Source organism: Salvia splendens, chromosome 15 (genome assembly GCF_004379255.2).
Source record: "Salvia splendens isolate huo1 chromosome 15, SspV2, whole genome shotgun sequence".
Classification (NCBI taxonomy): domain Eukaryota; kingdom Viridiplantae; phylum Streptophyta; class Magnoliopsida; order Lamiales; family Lamiaceae; genus Salvia; species Salvia splendens.
The window spans coordinates 4,531,744-4,551,701 of NC_056046.1; the positions used below are offsets into that span (position 1 = coordinate 4,531,744).

At 45.1% G+C, this 19,958-nt stretch overlaps 1 protein-coding gene and 1 pseudogene across 1 annotated transcript; one reads left to right on the forward strand and one right to left on the reverse strand.

Moving 5' to 3' along the window:
• Positions 1–1,195: 1,195 nt before the first annotated feature.
• Positions 1,196–1,990, reverse strand: LOC121768695 (probable protein phosphatase 2C 55). The gene has a single exon (XM_042165235.1). The coding sequence runs from the start codon at positions 1,988–1,990 to the stop codon at positions 1,196–1,198; it is 795 nt and encodes a 264-aa protein (XP_042021169.1).
• Positions 1,991–3,028: 1,038 nt separating this feature from the next.
• On the forward strand, positions 3,029–6,902 carry LOC121768696 (annotated as a pseudogene).
• Positions 6,903–19,958: the final 13,056 nt, after the last annotated feature.

Genomic DNA, 19,958 nt, shown 5'->3' on the forward strand with positions numbered 1-19,958 from the left:
CGATGCACTCTTTCTTACCCTTCTCTCTCAACGTTTTATTTTGCAGATTCAGTGTTGCTTTTTAATTGTTCCAAAGCTTACTTGGGAAGCTATCATTTTATTGGACCAATTTTCCTCCAATGTTGCCATTTTTTAAATGACCAAAAGGGTAAACAAAATAACTTTGCATTTTCCCACCAAAAAGGGTAAATTTGTCTTTTCAATAAACTGATACTTTAGATTATGATAGATAACACCCTCCTATAGTTACATAGGTTTTGTGATTTATTTAGAGACGATTCGGGTTGAATATTTTAAATTTCATATAAGTAGTATACTACGGAGTAGTATATAGTATCAACTTTTATAGTAGTTGTCAAATGGTAAAATTTCAAATACGTATTATATTAGTTTAGTTTTACTCATGTTGAGTTTATAAGTTGTTGTGCACCGGTTTCACTGTAGTCTGCCTTTTATACTTACATACAGCAATAAAACTAAAATAACGTCATTTTGCTATACTTAGTTTTCAAATACTATAAATATTACAACTTGCAACAATATAATTGAATATAAGAATTGTGCATTGTTTTACACTAATTAAATACTCATAATGTTAAAATCGTATATTTTCACAAAAAAACTGTTTTTCTTAATTAAAGGAATTATTAATTCTTGGCAAAATTTTAAATATGAATATCATTTCCAAAATTTGTCAAAAAGTTATTGAACTTTTAATTTGATACTAGTATGATTTTGATAACGAGACAGATTTATATTCAAATTCATGTGTTAATTATGTGTACAGTTTTAGCAAAAATGAAAATGTGCCTAGTTAATTATAACGTGATAGAGTTTGAGGATATACAGTAGTAAAAATTATTAGCCCAATAAAGAAATTAAGAACTTGTTGTGAACTTGTGAATCGACGAAAATTAATGAAGATTAGTAGATAACAAGATTTGATCATATAATCCATTCCAAAAATGAAAATCAAATATATAATCCAATGACTATTTTAACAGGAATTAATAATCTTGATAATCCAAATTCTCATAAATCATATGATCCACAGATCAAAATCTCAAAAATTATAATTCCATAAATGAGAATTTTGAGAATTACTGTAGTACCACTACTACTGATAATTCTACTTTTCGGAACGTGTTTGAGAAATGATAATAAATAGTTAAAGAGTACTATTAAATAGACAAACCTAAATTGAATGATGTGAATAGATGCAGCGATTGCCGAGTGCTCTACTAATATACGCAACAACAACGGTTATATCATCTATTTTCCCGCCACGGCCAAACCACTTACAACCTGCCTTGGCCGCAGCCACAGAAAACGGGCTCTCGATGTCGCGGCGCTCAGATTTCTCGTGCGCCACCTCGGCCAATTCACGCGCCACCATCTGCGGCTCCATCCCCTCCGAGAGGCACCGCCCCACGACGGCCTCCACGTCCTCGGGGAACAGATTGTCGAATAACCCGTCAGTGGCGGCGACCACGACGTCGCCGCTCTGGACCTCCACCGCCATCTCCTCCGCCCGCCCCGGCCCCTCTCTCAACCTCCCCTCGAGCTGATAAGGCGCGTTGAACCCCCACACCTGCGCCGGCGACCGGAAAATTACACTTCCTCTCCTGATCACCATGAAGCCGCTGTCGCCGACGTACGCCGCCCGGAGGCGGTTTCCGGCGAGCGAGAGGATGCAGGCGGTGCTCGATCCGGCCGCCTTCGTCCTCGAGAAGGCGGCCGCGATCACGGATTTGGGGTCGACGGCGGCGGGGGCGGAGCTGAAGACGGAGAACTCGGCGTTCTTCATGAGCTCGCGCGCGTACTTACCGGCGTCGACTCCTTTTCTCGCCCAGCTGCCGACGCCGTCGGCGAGGCCGATGACCTGCGCCGTCTGGTTGAAAAAGTGGGCGTCTTCGCCGGCGGGCTTCGGCGGTGTTCTTGTTTTTGGTATGTAGGAAGAGCCGGCGATCATTGAGAGTTCCTCTGGCATTGTTCGTCAAATTTGGTGATTCAAATTCTTTCAACCTAGAATTATAAATTTTGGATACATATGTTTATAATACTCCTAGATTTCGTCGATTGGAAGTCGGAGTAGGAAATATATTTGGATGTACAAATCGCATTTCCTTAGATACCTTTTTTTTATAATTGTGGAATACTTTACATAAACTTAGATTATTTTCCTTTTGTAAAAGACATACCCCTAGCTAGGATCTAATTTTGATGGATGAAATAAGATTATTTTTTTATTGATGAAAATATAATTATTATATAGATATATTCACTGTTACTTGGTTGACCAAAAGTAATCGTTTAGTAGTATATATTTTCTATGTTAAAAACAATAGTCTCCTTATATCATGTTGGCTTATTCCACAAAAATATTTTGCTTCTATTTATGGTAAGTTATTCTCTTTAATGAAGTAAACCCCATTCTTCGTTAAAAACACTCAAATCACATCTTCTTTTTATCTCTCATAATTTAGTAATTTATTAATTTTGCATTGAAACTAGTTATCCCAAAATCCGTAACTTTTGGAGACAGAAAGAGAACTTATGATAAATTTCTCATTAAATATTACTTCATCCGTCCCACAAAAATATGCACTCATTTTCTTTTTAGTCCATCTAATAAGAATATGCACTTTCCAATTTGGAAAACTCTTCTCTCTCATTAGGTTGGACTCATTTCTCACTAAAAATACTTTAATTAAACATCTATTTTACTTTATCAATTTTGCATTAAAACATGTGCCGAACCCAAAGTGCATATTACTGAGGGAGTAATAATATAATAACATTATTTTAATCACATTTTTTTACTTTATTAATTTTGCTTTAAAAGTAATATACTTAAAATCTTATGGTCCCCCAATATTAATTTTGTGCATGCATTAGTTATAAGTTTAGGCATAGCACAGTTAAGAGTTAACTACGTCACTGCCGTTTGCCTAATCAATTAGTAGTACATAACTTGAGTACTTCTCATTTTCACACTAACACACACAAAATGGAGTGACAAAAATGGCGGAAATCAACGTCTTCCAAACCATACGACGTCGTTATCTTGGGCGCCTCCGGTTTCACCGGCAAATACGTAGTCCGAGAAGCCCTCAAATTCCTCAACGCTCCCAACTCTCCCCTCAAATCCCTCGCCTTAGCGGGCCGAAGCCCATCTTGGCTTTCCAAGGCCCTTAAATGGGCTGGCAGCCGCAGAGGAGGGATCCCACTCCTCTGCGCCGACACTTCGGACCCGGACTCCCTCGCCCGCCTCGCCTCTCAGGGGAGGATCGTGCTGAACTGCGTGGGGCCCTATCGGAGTCGGGGTGCGACTACTTGGACATCTGCGGCGAGCCGGAGTTCATGGAGAGGATGGAGGCGGCGGAGAATGGGTCGCTGGTGGTGTCTGCCTGTGGGTTTGACACGGTGCCGGCGGAGATGGGGATGCTGTTCCACTCTCGTTACTGGGTCGGCGCCTAGCCGGGTTGAGGCGTATCTGAGCTTGGAGTCCGATAGGAGGATCGGTGTGAATTACGCGACGTATGAATCGGCTGTGCTTGGGGTGGCTAACGCCGATAAACTGGCAGAGCTGCGGCGGTCCGGTCCCAGACAACTCCGCCCCAAGGTACGCATTTTTGTTACATCTCTCTCCAAATTTAACTAGAGACATTTATGATTGACACAAATTTTAATGTATAATCGATAACTAGAATACATTGAAATACATATTTATTTAAATTAATACAGTATAATACTTTGTATTATATTCATATATTTTCAAAAAGCTGTCAAATATCATCATATATCTTGTGTACATACATGATTTACATTCGTTCATGTCAGTTGTCACAAACTCAAAAATAATAGTAGTATACAGTATACACCATAATGATTTTATATCACATATGTATCAATTATAAATTATACTAATAATAATAGTTTATGTCACACACAATAATACATACTACAGCAGATTTGTGCTGTTGTATAAACCATGTAATCTTAAATCTCAGATTCCTAGATCTGCACCTCGGAAGAGGTCCGTGATTGAACAACAGAAGGAACTCGGCCTGTGGGCGCTACGCCTCCCATCAGCCGACTCTTCTGTCGTTCGAAGAACTCAAGCAGCATTTACCAAAAATCCCCAAGGTTTAGCCGGTATGAAGGAGAGCATTGAGCATGCGAAGAGTAGCGAGAGAGCTTCTGGTCTTTCGTAAAGCCAGCTCATTTCAGTCTCAAAATAGCATCAAAATCATTGCTTGATTTGTTGCCCATGATCACACTGGGTGCATTCTTGGGGCCGTTGAGCAGAAGCAGAGTCTCGGGAGATGGCTTCTGCTCAAGTTCCCGTCCTTGTTCAGCCTTGGACTGTTCAGGAAGAAGGGGCCTTCCGAAGAGGAAGTGGCGAGCGCTACCTTCAAGATGTGGTTTGTGGGACAAGGTGATACGAGTATTCTACCATTATTTATTAGTTTAGATATATTAGGGATTTGCATATCTTTTCTTATATTTGTTTCTTGTTCCCTAAGCTAATATTCTAGTATTATAAATAGGGCTAGCTTGTTATCATTTTAATAAATCAATGAATTACATATTTTCCCTAAACTTGTCTTGAGTAACAAGAATATCATATTTCGTTTCTAAATTGTTGTTCATCGGAGAACGTCCGAAAATCAGCAATTCGTGAGCTTTCCTTCGAGCACGTCGAAGGTCCGATCACCTTATCTCTCCGAGAAGTTAGCCATCCGGCCTCGTTACGGAGAACGTCCGTAACAACTGGTGCTTTCATCCCGTACTCATGCCGTCAACATACCATGGCCCATCTACGTCGGAACGGCCGACGAGGGAAGCGACGCCGGCGCTGCATATAGGCCAGCCGCGTCGTCCCGACCAATCGGGGAAGGCTTCGGTCGACCCAATCACATTAGGGTTTGCCAAATTAAATGCACGCCTCGACAGTATGGATCGACGGGTGGACATATTGGAGTCGCGTATGAACACGAACGACCGGCGACTAGGGAAGCTTCGACCGCCACAACGGCCTGATCCGGAACCACCTTACGGTCTTCCTGATCGTGGTGGCGCTGATTGGGACAAGCAGCATCGACGTTACACCCAGCCTACGTACCGGCGGCCACAACACCACCAGCCGGATAGGTACCCACCGCCGCCTCCGTATCAGCCGGATAGACGCCGGCCGTACCACCTCCACCAAACTCGTTATCCACTGCCCGAACACTATCAACCCTTCGACTATGGAGAGGTCATTACTCACACGCATTCGCCAACACGAGACGGCGACGGGGAGCTGTGTGATTCAGAGGACTCCATATTAGATGCAGAGCTTTGTGATTCAGAGAACTCCATATTAGAGGCAGTAGCAAAGAAACTCATGGATCATGGCTTGCCTAGTGAGAATTGGGGATCTAGGAAGGTAGAGATGGCAGACTCGAAGACCAACAAGTTCCATCTTTTGATGAAATTGACCCACCGTGCAGCCCCGATATGAGTAAAGAGACGGAGGAAGAGGCATTATTAGACGATGTAGAGGAGGTTGATTCCATTGAGGAAGTGAAGAAGGCTGTCGTTGCTCGAGTGACATCCCAAGATGTTGTTGGGAATTGTTTGGGTGAAAAGGGAGAGTTGCGTGATAGTGATGTTGCAAGAATATTTCAGCGACCGACATTGCTTGCCATCGATGCACGGATGGTCCCGCCGCGAAATTACACGGCGTGTTTGGGAGTTCGTGGACGTGTTAACAAGCTTCACGTTTTAGCGCTGAATTTTGACGACTGTTTTGATCCTACCTTGATGATTTTTTATGGAGAAGGTGAAGTGACACGTCCAACTATTCGGTATGCGTTTGATCCAGGAGGAGACGCCTCGCCAAGCTTGTGCTTTCAACTCTCGTCTTTGGTTCGTGGTTCCCACCTTGAGGACAAGGTGGATTTTAACCGTGGGGGAGTTGATACGAGTATTCTACCATTATTTATTAGTTTAGATATATTAGGGATTTGCATATCTTTTCTTATATTTGTTTCTTGTTCCCTAAGCTAATATTCTAGTATTATAAATAGGGCTAGCTTGTTATCATTTTAATAAATCAATGAATTACATATTTTCCCTAAACTTGTCTTGAGTAACAAGAATATCATATTTCGTTTCTAAATTGTTGTTCATCGGAGAACGTCCGAAAATCAGCAATTCGTGAGCTTTCCTTCGAGCACGTCGAAGGTCCGATCACCTTATCTCTCAATGAAAGCACCAGTTGTTACGGACGTTCTCCGTAACGAGGCCGGATGGCTAACTTCTCGGAGAGATAAGGTGATCGGACCTTCGACGTGCTCGAAGGAAAGCTCACGAATTGCTGATTTTCGGACGTTCTCCGATGAACAACAATTTAGAAACGAAATATGATATTCTTGTTACTCAAGACAAGTTTAGGGAAAATATGTAATTCATTGATTTATTAAAATGATAACAAGCTAGCCCTATTTATAATACTAGAATATTAGCTTAGGGAACAAGAAACAAATATAAGAAAAGATATGCAAATCCCTAATATATCTAAACTAATAAATAATGGTAGAATACTCGTATCACAAGGCTACTCGGACTGCAGCGTAGCGTTGAATCCGGACACATGACAAGTGGTAACGAGGGTGATGGGGCCGGAGATTGGGTATTTGACGACCCCAATGATGCTGCTCCAGTGCTGCCGGACGACCGCGATAATCTGCCTAAAGGAGGAGTTTGTGTTCGGCCCGACTGATCTCAGGCAGCGCCTCCAGGAGAATGGGATATCCTTCGATTTCATCTCCCGGAAACACATTTCTTCTCTAAAACTGTTGTCAAATAACTTTATTATGATGCGTGTAGTTTTCTATATATATCAAGTGTAACATGTAAATTTAGACAACCAAATTATGTTTTTGATAGCGATTCAAACTAAAATTGCCACGAAGTTAGTTTATTAGTCATGGAATGTGTATGGACGATCACCAATGTATAAGAATTAAATGTTATGGAGTTTTAGATGGTCCAAAATTGACATAAAATTATTACGTACTTTTAGAACTTGATTTGAAACTAGTTTTACACTTTGAATTTGTTTTTGAAAAGCAATGTATATTATTCTTCTGTCAATAACCATACATACCCTTAAAATTCATAATTGGCTTTAGCATTTTTCTTATAGATTATAATTATTACTCCTACTAGTTAGTACGGAGTATGATTTATTTTATTATGTTCTAATTATATTTTTACATTTCAATTATTGTTATATCCATATATCTATATTATTTAATTAAATTATTTCAAATATATAAATTACAATTTGCAAAAATATAGTAATTGGATAAAAAAAATTATGTAGATTGCACAAGTGTTACACTAGTTAAAAACTCATAATGTTAAAGTCTTAATGTTTTTCACATAGAACTGTTAGTAGCCCAAATACTCCCGGCCAAAATTTAAATTTAAATATCAATTCCAAAATTTGTCAAAAAGTTAGTAAACTTTTAATTTAATAGAGATTTATTAACCCAATAAAGAAATTAAGAACTTGTGAATCGACAAAAATTAATAAAGATTCATAGATAACAAGAATTGATCATATAATCCCTTCAAAAATTGAAAATCAAACACTCAGTATATACATTCTTGATAATCCAAATTCAAGAATTATAACTTCTAGAAATCATAATCTTAAAAACTATAATTCCAGAAACCAAAAGTTTAGCAATTATTTTTCTGGATAATTTTACTTTCATATCAAATAAAAAAGACCTAAATTTAAACACGCGGATAGCTGCGACCACCGACCCCACACTTACAATTTGCGGCGCTGCAAAGGCGGCTGTGTTGCGAGTGATCTAATAATATAAGTAACAACAACGGTTATATCATCTCTTTTCCCGCCAAGGGAAGCCCACTTAGATCTGGCTTTGGCCGCTTCCACGGCGAACGGGCTCTAGACGTCGCGCCGCTCAGATTTCACGTGCGCTGCCGTGGCCAATTCACGCGCCATCATCGGCGGTGGCATCCCTTCTGAGAGGCACCGCTCCACCGTGGCCTCCACCTCTTCGGGGAACAGATTGTCGAACAGCCCGTCGGTGACCTCCACCGCCATCTTCTCCTCAGCCTCCGGCCCCCCTCTCACCCTCCTCTCGAGCTGATAAGGCGCGTTGAACCCCCTACACCTGCGCCGGCGACCGGAAAATTATACTTCCTCTCCTGATCACCATGAAGCCGCTGTCGCCGACGTTCGCCGCCCGGAGGCGGTTTCCGGCGAGCGAGTTGATGCAGGCGGTGCACGAGCCGGCCGCTTTCGTCCTTGAGAAGGAGCCGCGATGACGGATTTGGGGTCGACGGAGCGCTCGGCGTTCCTCATGGCTCCCGCGCGCACTCACCAGCGTCGACTCCTTTTCTCGCCCAGCCGTCGGCGACGCCGATGACCTGCGCCGTCTGGTCGATAAAGTGGGCGTCTTCGCCGGCGGGATTCGGCGGGTGATGGAGTACGTACTAAACAAGCCCAACAGCAGTAAAGCCCATCAGCCTAAAGCCCAAGAAAGAGTATCAGTTCGGCACAACCAAAGAGTTCGGCCCCAGCCTACAGCTCGGTAAAAGCCAACCAATCAAACTCTGCTCTCAGGTCGGCATCAAGCTCTACTCTCAGATCGGCAAAAGCTGCTCGGCAATAATTCAGCAGTTCGGTCTCAGTATTCGACCGAACTAGGAGATAGTGGACTCATGCAGGATTTCCACCTCCACTACACCCACGATCTATTTAGTGGTGTCAAGCAGTCATCAACTCATGCAGGATAGTGGACCCATGCAAGATCGCCACGATCTCCACGACATCCACTACCTAGTAAATGGTGCTGCATGCCACGATCTTGGTTCAATGTATAAATAGAACCTAGATCAGATAGATAGGGTTAGACTCTCTCGCTCTCTAGAGATAAAATATCAAATAGCAAGTCTGTATTGTAAGCTGTAGAAAACAGATCAAGCAATACAACTCTGCCCTCTTTTCTTCCCGTGGACGTAGATTTACCTCAGTAAATCGAACCACGTAAATTCATTGTGTCGTGATCTGCATTTTCCTGCATTCATCACCACCAGAAATTCGCGGATTCATCACTGGCGCCGACTGTGGGAAACAGAGAACCAAATTTGTGATAAAGCGAATTTTTGACCCTTTTTCCACCCCAAAAAAATGCATACCAGATCACATAACACCCATAATACCGTTCGTGATAACCGTGAGGAAGCTTGTCCAGCTCGCAGGTCTGAAAAACGGCCTCGGGAGACATCTACCTCCGGTTCTCACGAAGAAGGAACAAGCCACTCCAGGAGTCATCGCACCGAGTCTTCCCAGCAGCCCGATTTAAATGAAGCTGTCAAGCTGTTCTTGGCCGAGAAGCAGGAGGAGTTCTTAACCTTCCTGCAGAAGAGCCAACAGTCGGAGAAGACAACGGCGGATTCTCCCTCCTCATCCAGACATGAAAGTCACTACCGCAGTAGTGACGTGTCTTCCAGGAGAAAGAATCCTCAACCCCGACATGTTCCTGTTCCTCCTCGGTACCGGAACCACAGGAGAACTCCATCTCCTCCGTACCGAAGAGATGTCGGGTTCGCCATGTACGGAGCATTAAAGACTCCGTTCTCGGACGATATCACCCGAACTCCTTTGCCGCGGAACTACCGGACACCGTCAATGACTTATGACGGGTTGGTGGATCCTCATGACTTCCTGGGACGCTATCAGTATAATATGGCGAACCAAGGTCTCAATGAGGTCCATATGTGCAAGCTGTTCCCCGAGCTGCTTATCGGGAACGCGAGAAGGTGGTTCGATAGCCTCCCCCAAGGCAGCATTAGATCTTACCGAGATCTAATGGATGCTTTCCACAGGAGGTTCTTTCAGAAAGCGGAAGCCCGGATCACTTCGGCTCAGCTGCTTTCTATACGTCAAGGTCGCGACGAAAAGATCAGCGACTTCATGACGAGATTCCACAAGGAATGCCTACAAGTAGACGATCTCAACGATCTACTTGTCATTTCGGCATTCCAAAATGGAATCCTGCCCGGAGCTCTCTACAGAAAGCTCGTGGAGTGCGGTCCGCAAACAGCTCAAGAAATGTGGGACATTGCGGACCAGTTTTCCCGTGCGGATGAGGCAGACCGTCGAAAACGGTCTTTAGACAGCTCATCCCGAGAAGAGAAAAAGAAGCCCGATCAAAGCGGCCAGGTGCTTCCTCGCCGAACTCCTTTTGAAAGAATTCAAAGGGCACCGGTACAAGGCAGATTGGGGCCACGTCTCAATCCTGAGAAGCCGCCCGCTCAGTTCGTACCATTAAACAAGTCAAGAGCGGAAATTTTCGAACTACATTCCGATATGTTCGAAAAACCAAAGCGGATGACGAAATCAGCCGCGCGGCGACCTCAGGATCAATATTGCTCTTTCCATCAAGCCCACGGTCACGATACCGAGGAGTGCCGAAATTTGGCTGCAGGTATTGATGTTCTTGTGAAAACAGGAACGTTAAAAAAATACCAAAGCAAGCAGCCGAAAAAGAACAAAAGGCAGAGAGGTGCGAACTGCAATCCTCAGGATCCGAAAAGGCATGAGGATCCCGAAGACGACGACGAGCCGCAATATGATGGAGTAATCCAGACTATTGATGCTCTCCCTGCCGGGAAGACTAAGTCGTCCCTAAAAGCAGAACGCAGAGGTTCCAATCAAGAGGAGCCAACACATAAAAGGCTGAAGAAAGACGAAGTGATTACATTTTCAGATGCCGATCCCGTCCCAGCCATCTCTCCTCACCAAGACGCTATTGTCATTCAAGCCGGAGTGGCAAACAAACTGATCCACAGAGTATTTGTGGATACAGGAGCGTCAGTCAGCATTCTTTTTAAAGAATGTTTCGATAAAATGGAAGTGGATCCAGCTCGGCTCAGTCCGGCTCCACTTCCTCTGAAAAGTTTCGCCCAGGAGGACACCCGCCCTGAAGGTATTATCAGCCTTCCGATCACGGTGGGAAAAGCGCCTACAAGCTCCAATACGATGATCGAGTTCTTTGTGGTGAAAGCTCGGTCCCCGTACAACATCATCCTGGGGAGAGACTGGCTCAACACAGTTCGGGCCGTTTGCTCTACTTATCACCTCACCATCAAGATCCCCACTAAAGGTGGGATAGCGGTCATCCGAGGTGATCAAAAGAGAGCAAAAGAATGTCTGCAGATTGCGCTTAAAAGTGCCGAGCAATCAGTTCGGCACCATCAAGCATAGCAATCACAGCAACCGGAGTCAGAGGCAAGCGAGATGACCGAAGTCACTTCAGAGCCGAACTCAATGACCGTTCAGTTATACGAAGATGATCCATCCAGAACGGTCAAGATCGGCTTCGCAGGAACGCCTCTACTCCGGGAAAAGACCATTCAGCTCCTCAAGGAGTACAAAGATGTCTTTGCATGGTCTCCGTTGGACATGACCGGAGTGCCCCCCGAGGTAATCACTCATCGGTTAAATATTGATCCTTCAATCCGGCCAGTAAAACAGAAGCAAAGACTCTTTGCGGCAGAAAGAAGCCAAGTCATCCATGACGAAGTCCGCCAATTACTAAAAGCGGATGTACTATTCGAGGTGAAATATCCTTCTTGGGTGGCCAATCCTGTGATGATCAAGAAAAAAGAAGGAGGATGGCGGATGTGCATAGATTTTACCGATCTAAACAAGCACTGTCCTAAAGATTGCTATCCCCTTCCGAATATAGATAAAAAAGTAGAAGCTTTGATCGGCTTCGAAATTTTCTGTTTTCTTGATTTATACAAAGGATATCACCAAGTGTTGATGGATGAGAGTGACGCTCCGAAAACAGCTTTCATTACCGATTTCGGCATTTTCGCTTATAAAAAGATGCCATTCGGTTTAAAGAATGCCGGAGCCACTTATCAAAGGATGGTAGACAAGCTTTTTCGGCACCTAATCGGAAAACAGGTTGAAGTGTATGTCGACGACATAGTTGTCAAAAGCAAAAGCACTTCGGAGTACGAAGACAACCTCAAATCCACTCTCGACGTGCTCCGAAAAGCCAACCTCAAACTCAACCCCCAAAAATGTACCTTTTTGGTAGATTCGGGAAAATTTCTGGGTTGTTGGGTTTCAAAGGACGGACTCAAGGCAAATCCCTCAAAAGTTCAAGTTATTCAGAACATGGCGATGCCGAAGTCCATACACGATGTGCAAAGACTAACCGGATGTCTAGCCGCATTGAATAGATTCCTTTCCCAAGCAGCCGAAAAGCAACTGCCGTTCTTCAAAGTGTTAAAAAAGGCACCAAAGTTTGAGTGGGGAGCCGAGCAGAAAAAGGCTTTTGACGAGCTCAAAAGTTATTTAGCCGAGCTTCCAATTCTCTCTGCTCCAACAGATGCCGAAGTAATTTTCTTATACTTAGCGGCATCCGATCAAACCATTAGCGCGGTGCTTGTACGAGAAGAAGGCCTAAAGCAGTTTCCCATCTACTTTACAAGCCGAGCATTAAGAGGTCCAGAAACAAGGTATCAACCTCTGGAAAAAATTGCTCTGGCGTTAGTAAATGCAGCAAGGAGACTGCGGCCATACTTCTATGCTCACAAGGTATGCGTCTTAACCGATCTGCCTCTTCGGCAAGTTTTGACCAAGCCAGAAGCATCAGGCAGAATCGCCAAATGGGCCATAGAGCTGGGAGAACACTCAATCGAGTACCTACCTCGGAAAGCCATCAAGGGACAAGCCTTGGCAGATTTTCTTGCAGAGGCCAAGTTCGATCAAGCAATCCCTGTCATTGCCGAACAGAAAAATTCTGCCAATGCCGAACTAGCACAGCCCTTGGAATCCGAAGTAGAGCCGCCGGACTGCTGGAGCGAATTCGTAGATGGAGCTTCAAACAAGATGGGAAGTGGAGCTGGTATTTTACTTGTCGCTCCCGACGGACACGAGGTAACCTACTCACTTCGGTTCCTATTCCCCACTACTAATAATGAAGCCGAGTACGAAGCCCTCCTGGCCGGACTCCAATTAGCGCAAAGTCTGCTCGTCAAATCTCTCAAAGTCCATTGTGATTCACAAGTCATAGTAAATCACATGTTGGGTACAAGTGAAGCTCGTGACGAGAGAATGAAGAAGTATTTGGACAAAGCGCAAAGCATCAGCCGAAGTTTCTCCTATTTTCGGATAATCCGCATTCCCAGAGCGGAAAATAGCCGAGCAGATACCTTAAGTAAGTTGGCCTCAGATCCGAGCTCAAAGGCGGAAGAATTAATGCATCGAAGCATTGATGAAGCCGAGGTACATTCAGTATCCAGCTCGCCGAACTGGATGACGCCGATCTTGCAGTATCTGGATCAAGGACAATTGCCCGAGGATAAGAGAAAAGCTCGGAAGATCACGTGCCGAGCACTTCGGTACGAACTTCATGAAGGAGTCCTCTTTAGAAAGTCTTACCTCCAGCCGTTATTGCGGTGCGTAGGACCAGAAGAGACGGACTACATCCTCAGAGAAGTTCATGAAGGATCGTGCGGTAGCCACATCGGAGCCAGAGCTTTAGCTAAAAAAGTTCTGAGATGGGGATATTATTGGCCAACCATGGTACAAGAGGCAGTGCAGCTCGTCAAGAAGTGTACGAAGTGCCAAATTCATGCAAATGTCCCAAGGATGCCGCAGACCGATCTATACACTATGCAAAGCCCTTGGCCTTTTATGCAATGGGGTATAGACATAGTAGGACCACTACCACAAGCTCCTCGGCAAATGAAATTCCTAATCGTTGCCGTGGACTACTTTACGAAGTGGGTGGAAGCTGAACCATTAGCTACGATAACGAGCTCGAAGGCATTGGATTTCGTCTGGAAGAACATAGTGTGCCGATTTGGCATACCCCACATCCTCATCTCGGATAACGGGACTCAGTTCACCGACAAGACGTTCAAGAATTGGTGCCAAGAGCTGAATATTCAACAGCGGTTCACTTCAGTCTCTCATCCACAAGCAAACGGACAAACGGAGGTAACAAATCGTATCCTGGTGAAAGGGTTAAAAGCTCGGTTAGAACAAGCCAAAGGACAATGGGTAGAAAATCTCCCTCAAGTCCTATGGTCCTACCGAACTACACCCACAACCTCCAACGGTGAAACTCCGTACAGTCTTGTGTACGGCACTGAAGCCGTGATTCCGGTGGAGATCGGCATACCCAGTCCCCGAACTCTAAATTTCTCAGCAGAAATGAATGACGACGGACTGAGAGCCGAGCTAGATCTTACCGAAGAAAGAAGAGAATTGGCATGCATAAAAGCAGCCAAGTACAAGGAGCAAGTAGCCCGGTATTACAACCAAAGGGTGAAGAAGCTGCAATTTCAAGTGGGAGATCTCGTCTTGAGAAACAACGAAGTAAGCCGAGCAGAAAAGCTGGGCAAGCTCGAACCCACATGGGAAGGTCCGTATCGGGTGTCAAAAGTCCTCGGCAAAGGGTCTTACAAATTGGCTTACATGTCAGGAGAACAGGTACCCCGAACATGGCACATTTCCAACCTCAAGAAGTTCCATTTGTAAGAGACAGTCCGGTCAGTCAGTCTTGAGTCCTGTTCGGTCAATGTGCTTTCTTTGGTTTGCTTGGTCTTTGTTTGTCTATGTGCGTTTTGTCTATGTGCGTTTTGTCTATGTGCGTTTTGTCTATGTGCGTTTTGTCTGTCTATGTGCGTGTCGTCTCTTACAAATGTTACTGAGGTATCTTGTTCTTCGAAGGCTGATCCCCTTCTTAGAATATATACAAGCCAACGATTGTGAGTCAAAGCTTCTAAAGAGGATACAAGACCACAATTCAGCTTAAACAAGCAGTTCGTCTGAAACGAACTGCAATAAGCCAACGATTGTGAAGTCCAAGCTTCTAAAGAGGATACAAGACTGATGGAGTACGTACTAAACAAGCCCATCAGCCTAAAGCCCAAGAAAGAGTATCAGTTCGGCATGACTAAAGAGTATCAGTCCGGCATGACTAAAGAGTTCAGTTCGGCACAACCAAAGAGTTCGGCCCCAGCCTACAGCTCGGTAAAAGCCAACCAATCAAACTCTGCTCTCAGGTCGGCATCAAGCTCTACTCTCAGATCGGCAAAAGCTGCTCGGCAATAATTCAGCAGTTCGGTCTCAGTATTCGACCGAACTAGGAGATAGTGGACTCATGCAGGATTTCCACCTCCACTACACCCACGATCTATTTAGTGGTGTCAAGCAGTCATTAACTCATGCAGGATAGTGGACCCATGCAAGATCGCCACGATCTCCACGACATCCACTACCTAGTAAATGGTGCTGCATGCCACGATCTTGGTTCAATGTATAAATAGAACCTAGCTCAGATAGATAGGGTTAAGTTCTAAGAGCTCTTTAGACATAAAAAGATCATATAACAAGTCTGTATTGTAAGCTGTAAAAAACAGATCAAGCAATACAACTCTGCCCTCTTTTCTTCCCGTGGACGTAGATTTACCTCAGTAAATCGAACCACGTAAATCTCTGTGTCGTGATCTGTATTTTCCTGCATTCATCACCATCAAAAATTCGCGGACTCATCACTGGCGCCGTCTGTGGGAAACAGAGAACCAAATTTGTGATAAAGCGAATTTTTGACCCTTTTTCCACCCCAAAAAAATGCATACCAGATCACACACTACCCGTGATACCGTTCATGAAAACCATGAGGAAGCTAGTCCAGCCCGCAGGTCCGGAAAACAGCCTCGGGAGACAGCTACTTCCAGTTTTCACGATGAAGGAACAAGCCGCTCAAAAGGTCCACACACCGAGTCTTCCCAGCAGCCTGATTTAAATGAAGCTGTCAAGCTGTTCTTGGCCGAGAAGCAGGAGGAGTTCTTAACCTTCCTGCAGAAGAGCCAACAGCCGGAGAAGACAACGGCGGATTCTCCCTCCTCATCCAGACATGAAAGTCACTACCGCAGTAGTGACGTGTCTTCCAGGAGAAAGAATCCTCAACCCCGACATGTTCCTGTTCCTCCTCGGTACCGGAACCACAGGAGAACTCCATCTCCTCCGTACCGAAGAGATGTCGGGTTCGCCATGTACGGAGCATTAAAGACTCCGTTCTCGGACGATATCACTCGAACTCCTTTGCCGCGGAACTACCGGACACCGTCAATGACTTATGACGGGCTAGTGGATCCTCATGACTTCCTGGGACGCTATCAGTATAACATGGCGAACCAGGGTCTCAATGAGGTCCATATGTGCAAGCTGTTCCCCGAGCTGCTCATCGGGAACGCCAGAAGGTGGTTCGACAGCCTTCCTCAAGGCAGCATTAGATCTTACCGAGATCTAATGGATGCTTTCCACAGGAGGTTCTTTCAGAAAGCGGAAGCCCGAATTACTTCGGCTCAGCTGCTTTCTATACGTCAAGGTCGCGACGAAAAGATCAGCGACTTCCTGACGAGATTCCACAAGGAATGCCTACAAGTAGATGATCTCAATGATCTACTTGTCATTTCAGCATTCCAAAATGGAATCCTGCCCGGAGCTCTCTACAGAAAGCTCGTGGAATGCAGTCCGCAAACAGCTCAAGAAATGTGGGACATTGCGGACCAGTTCTCCCGTGCCGATGAGGCAGACCGTCGAAAACGGTCTTTAGACAGCTCATCTAGAGGAGACGAAAAGAAGCCCGATCATAGCGATCAGAGGTTTCCTCGCCGAACTCTTTTTGAAAGAATTCAAAGGGCACCGGTACAAGGCAGATTGGGACCACGTCTCAATCCTGAGAAGCCGCCCGCTCAGTTCGTACCATTGAACAAGTCAAGAGCGGAAATTTTCGAACTGCATTCCGATATGTTCGAAAAGCCAAGGCGGATGACGAAATCGGCCGCGCGCCGACCTCAGGATCAATATTGCTCCTTCCATCAAGACTACGGTCACGATACCGAGGAGTGCCGACATTTGGCTGCAGGTATTGATGCCCTTGTGAAAGCAGGGACGTTAAAAAAATACCAAAGCAAGCAGCCGAAAAAGAACAAAAAGCAGGGAGGTGCGAACTGCGCTCCTCAGGATCTGAAAAGGCAACAGGATCCCGAAGACGACAACGAGCCGCAATATGATGGAGTAATCCTAACTATTGACGCTCTCCCTGCCGGGAAGACTAAATCGTCTCTGAAGTCAGAGAGCAGAAAAAGGCTTTTGACTAGCTCAAAAGTTATTTAGCCGAGCTTCCAATTCTCTCTGCTCCAACAGATGCCGAAGTGATTTTCTTATACTTAGCGGCATCCGATCAAACCATTAGCGCGGTGCTTGTACGAGAAGAAGGCCTAAAGCAGTTTCCCATCTACTTTACAAGGAGACTGCGGCCATACTTCTATGCTCACAAGGTATGCGTCTTAACCGATCTGCCTCTTCGGCAAGTTTTGACCAAGCCAGAAGCATCAGGCAGAATCGCCAAATGGGCCATAGAGTTGGGAGAACACTCAATCGAGTACCTACCTCGGAAAGCCATCAAGGGACAAGCCTTGGCAGATTTTCTTGCAGAGGCCAAGTTCGATCAGGCAATCCCTGTCATTGCCGAACAGAAAAATTCTGCCAATGCCGAACTAGCACAGCCCTTGGAATCCGAAGAAGAGCCGCCGGACTGCTGGAGCGGATTCGTAGATGGAGCTTCGAATAAAACGGGAAGTGGAGCTGGTATTCTGCTTATCGCTCCCGATGGACACGAGGTAACCTATTCACTTCGGTTCTCATTCCCAACCACTAATAACGAAGCCGAATACGAAGCCCTCATTGCCGGACTCCAGCTAGCGCAAAGTCTATGTATCAAGTCTCTCAAAATCCATTGTGATTCACAAGTCATAGTGAATCACATGTGGGGTACAAGTGAAGCCCGTGATGAGAGGATGAGGAAATATTTAGACAAAGCGCAAAGCATTAGCCGAAGTTTCTCTTATTTTCGGATAATCCGCATTCCCAGAGCAGAAAACAGCCGAGCAGATACTTTAAGTAAGTTAGCCGCATGTCCAAGCTCAAAGGTGGAGGAATTGATGCATCGAAGCATTGATGAAGCTGAGGTACATTCCGTAACCAGCTCGCCGAACTGGATGACGCCGATCTTACAGTATCTAGATCAAGGACAACTGCCCGAGGATAAGAGAGAAGCTCGGAAAATCACATGCCGAGCACTTCGGTACGAACTTCATGGAGGAGTCTTATACAGAGAGTCCTACCTTCAGCCGTTATTGCGGTGCGTAGGACCAGAAGAGACGGACTACATCCTCAGAGAAGTTCATGAAGGATCGTGCGGTAGCCACATCGGAGCCAGAGCTTTAGCTAAAAAAGTTCTGAGATGGGGATATTATTGGCCAACCATGGTACAAGAGGCAGTGCAGCTCGTCAAGAAGTGTACGAAGTGCCAAATTCATGCAAATGTCCCAAGGATGCCGCAGACCGATCTATACACTATGCAAAGCCCTTGGCCTTTCATGCAATGGGGCATAGACATAGTGGGACCACTTCCTCAAGCTCCTCGGCAAATGAAATTCCTTATCGTTGCCGTGGACTACTTCACGAAGTGGGTGGAGGCTGAACCATTAGCTACGATAACGAGCTCAAAGGCATTGGACTTCGTCTGGAAGAACATAGTGTGCCGATTTGGCATACCCCACATCCTCATTTCGGATAACGGGACTCAGTTCACCGACAAGACGTTCAAGAATTGGTGCCAAGAGCTGAATATTCAACAGCGGTTCACTTCGGTCTCTCATCCACAAGCAAACGGACAAACGGAGGTAACAAATCGTATCCTGGTGAAAGGGTTAAAAGCTCGGTTAGAACAAGCCAAAGGACAATGGGTAGAAAATCTCCCTCAAGTCCTATGGTCCTACCGAACTACACCCACAACCTCCAACGGTGAAACTCCGTACAGTCTTGTGTACGGCACTGAAGCCGTGATTCCGGTGGAGATCGGTATACCCAGTCCCCGAACTCTAAATTTCTCGGCAGAAATGAATGACGACGGACTGAGAGCCGAGCTAGATCTTGCCGAAGAAAGAAGAGAATTGGCATGCATAAAAGCAGCCAAGTACAAGGAGCAAGTAGCCCGGTATTACAACCAAAGGGTGAAGAAGCTGCGATTTCAAGTGGGAGATCTCGTTTTGAGAAACAACGAAGTAAGCCGAGCAGAAAAGCTGGGCAAGCTCGAACCCACATGGGAAGGTCCGTATCGGGTGTCAGAAGTCCTCGGCAAAGGGTCTTACAAATTGGCTCACATGTCAGGAGAACAGGTACCCCGAACATGGCACATTTCCAACCTCAAAAGTTCCATTTGTAAGAGACAGTCCGGTCAGTCAGTCTTGAGTCCTGTTCGGTCAATGTGCTTTATTTGGTTTGCTTGGTCTTTGTTTGTCTCTGTGCGTTTTGTCTGTGTGTTTTGTCTGTCTCTGTGCGTGTCGTCTCTTACAAATGTTACTGAGGTATCTTGTTCTTCGAAGGCTGATCCCCTTCTTAGAACATATACAAGCCAACGATTGTGAGTCAAAGCTTCTAAAGAGGATACAAGACCACAATTCAGCTTAAACAAGCAGTTCGTCTGAAACGAACTGCAATAAGCCAACGATTGTGAAGTCCAAGCTTCTAAAGAGGATACAAGACCACAATTCAGCTTAAGAATCAAGCACTTCGTCTGAAACGAACTGCAACAAAAGTCCGATTCACGCGATAAAACTTGCCTGAATTAGGACAAGGGAAAGTCTGATCCACGCGATAAAACTCGCCGAATTAGGACAAGGGAAAGTCCGATCCCCAAATTAGGACAACGGAAAGTCCGATCCGAGCGATAAAACTCGCCAAATTAGGACACAAACCAAGTCCGGTCAAAGAAAAGTTCACTTCATAAGACCGAGGACAAACATCAACTTACCCCGTACCTTTA

Coding starts and splice junctions, on each gene's coding strand:
- LOC121768695 (XM_042165235.1), bottom strand. CDS start 1,990: ATGCCAGAGGAACTCTCAATGATCGCCGGCTCTTCCTACATACCAAAA.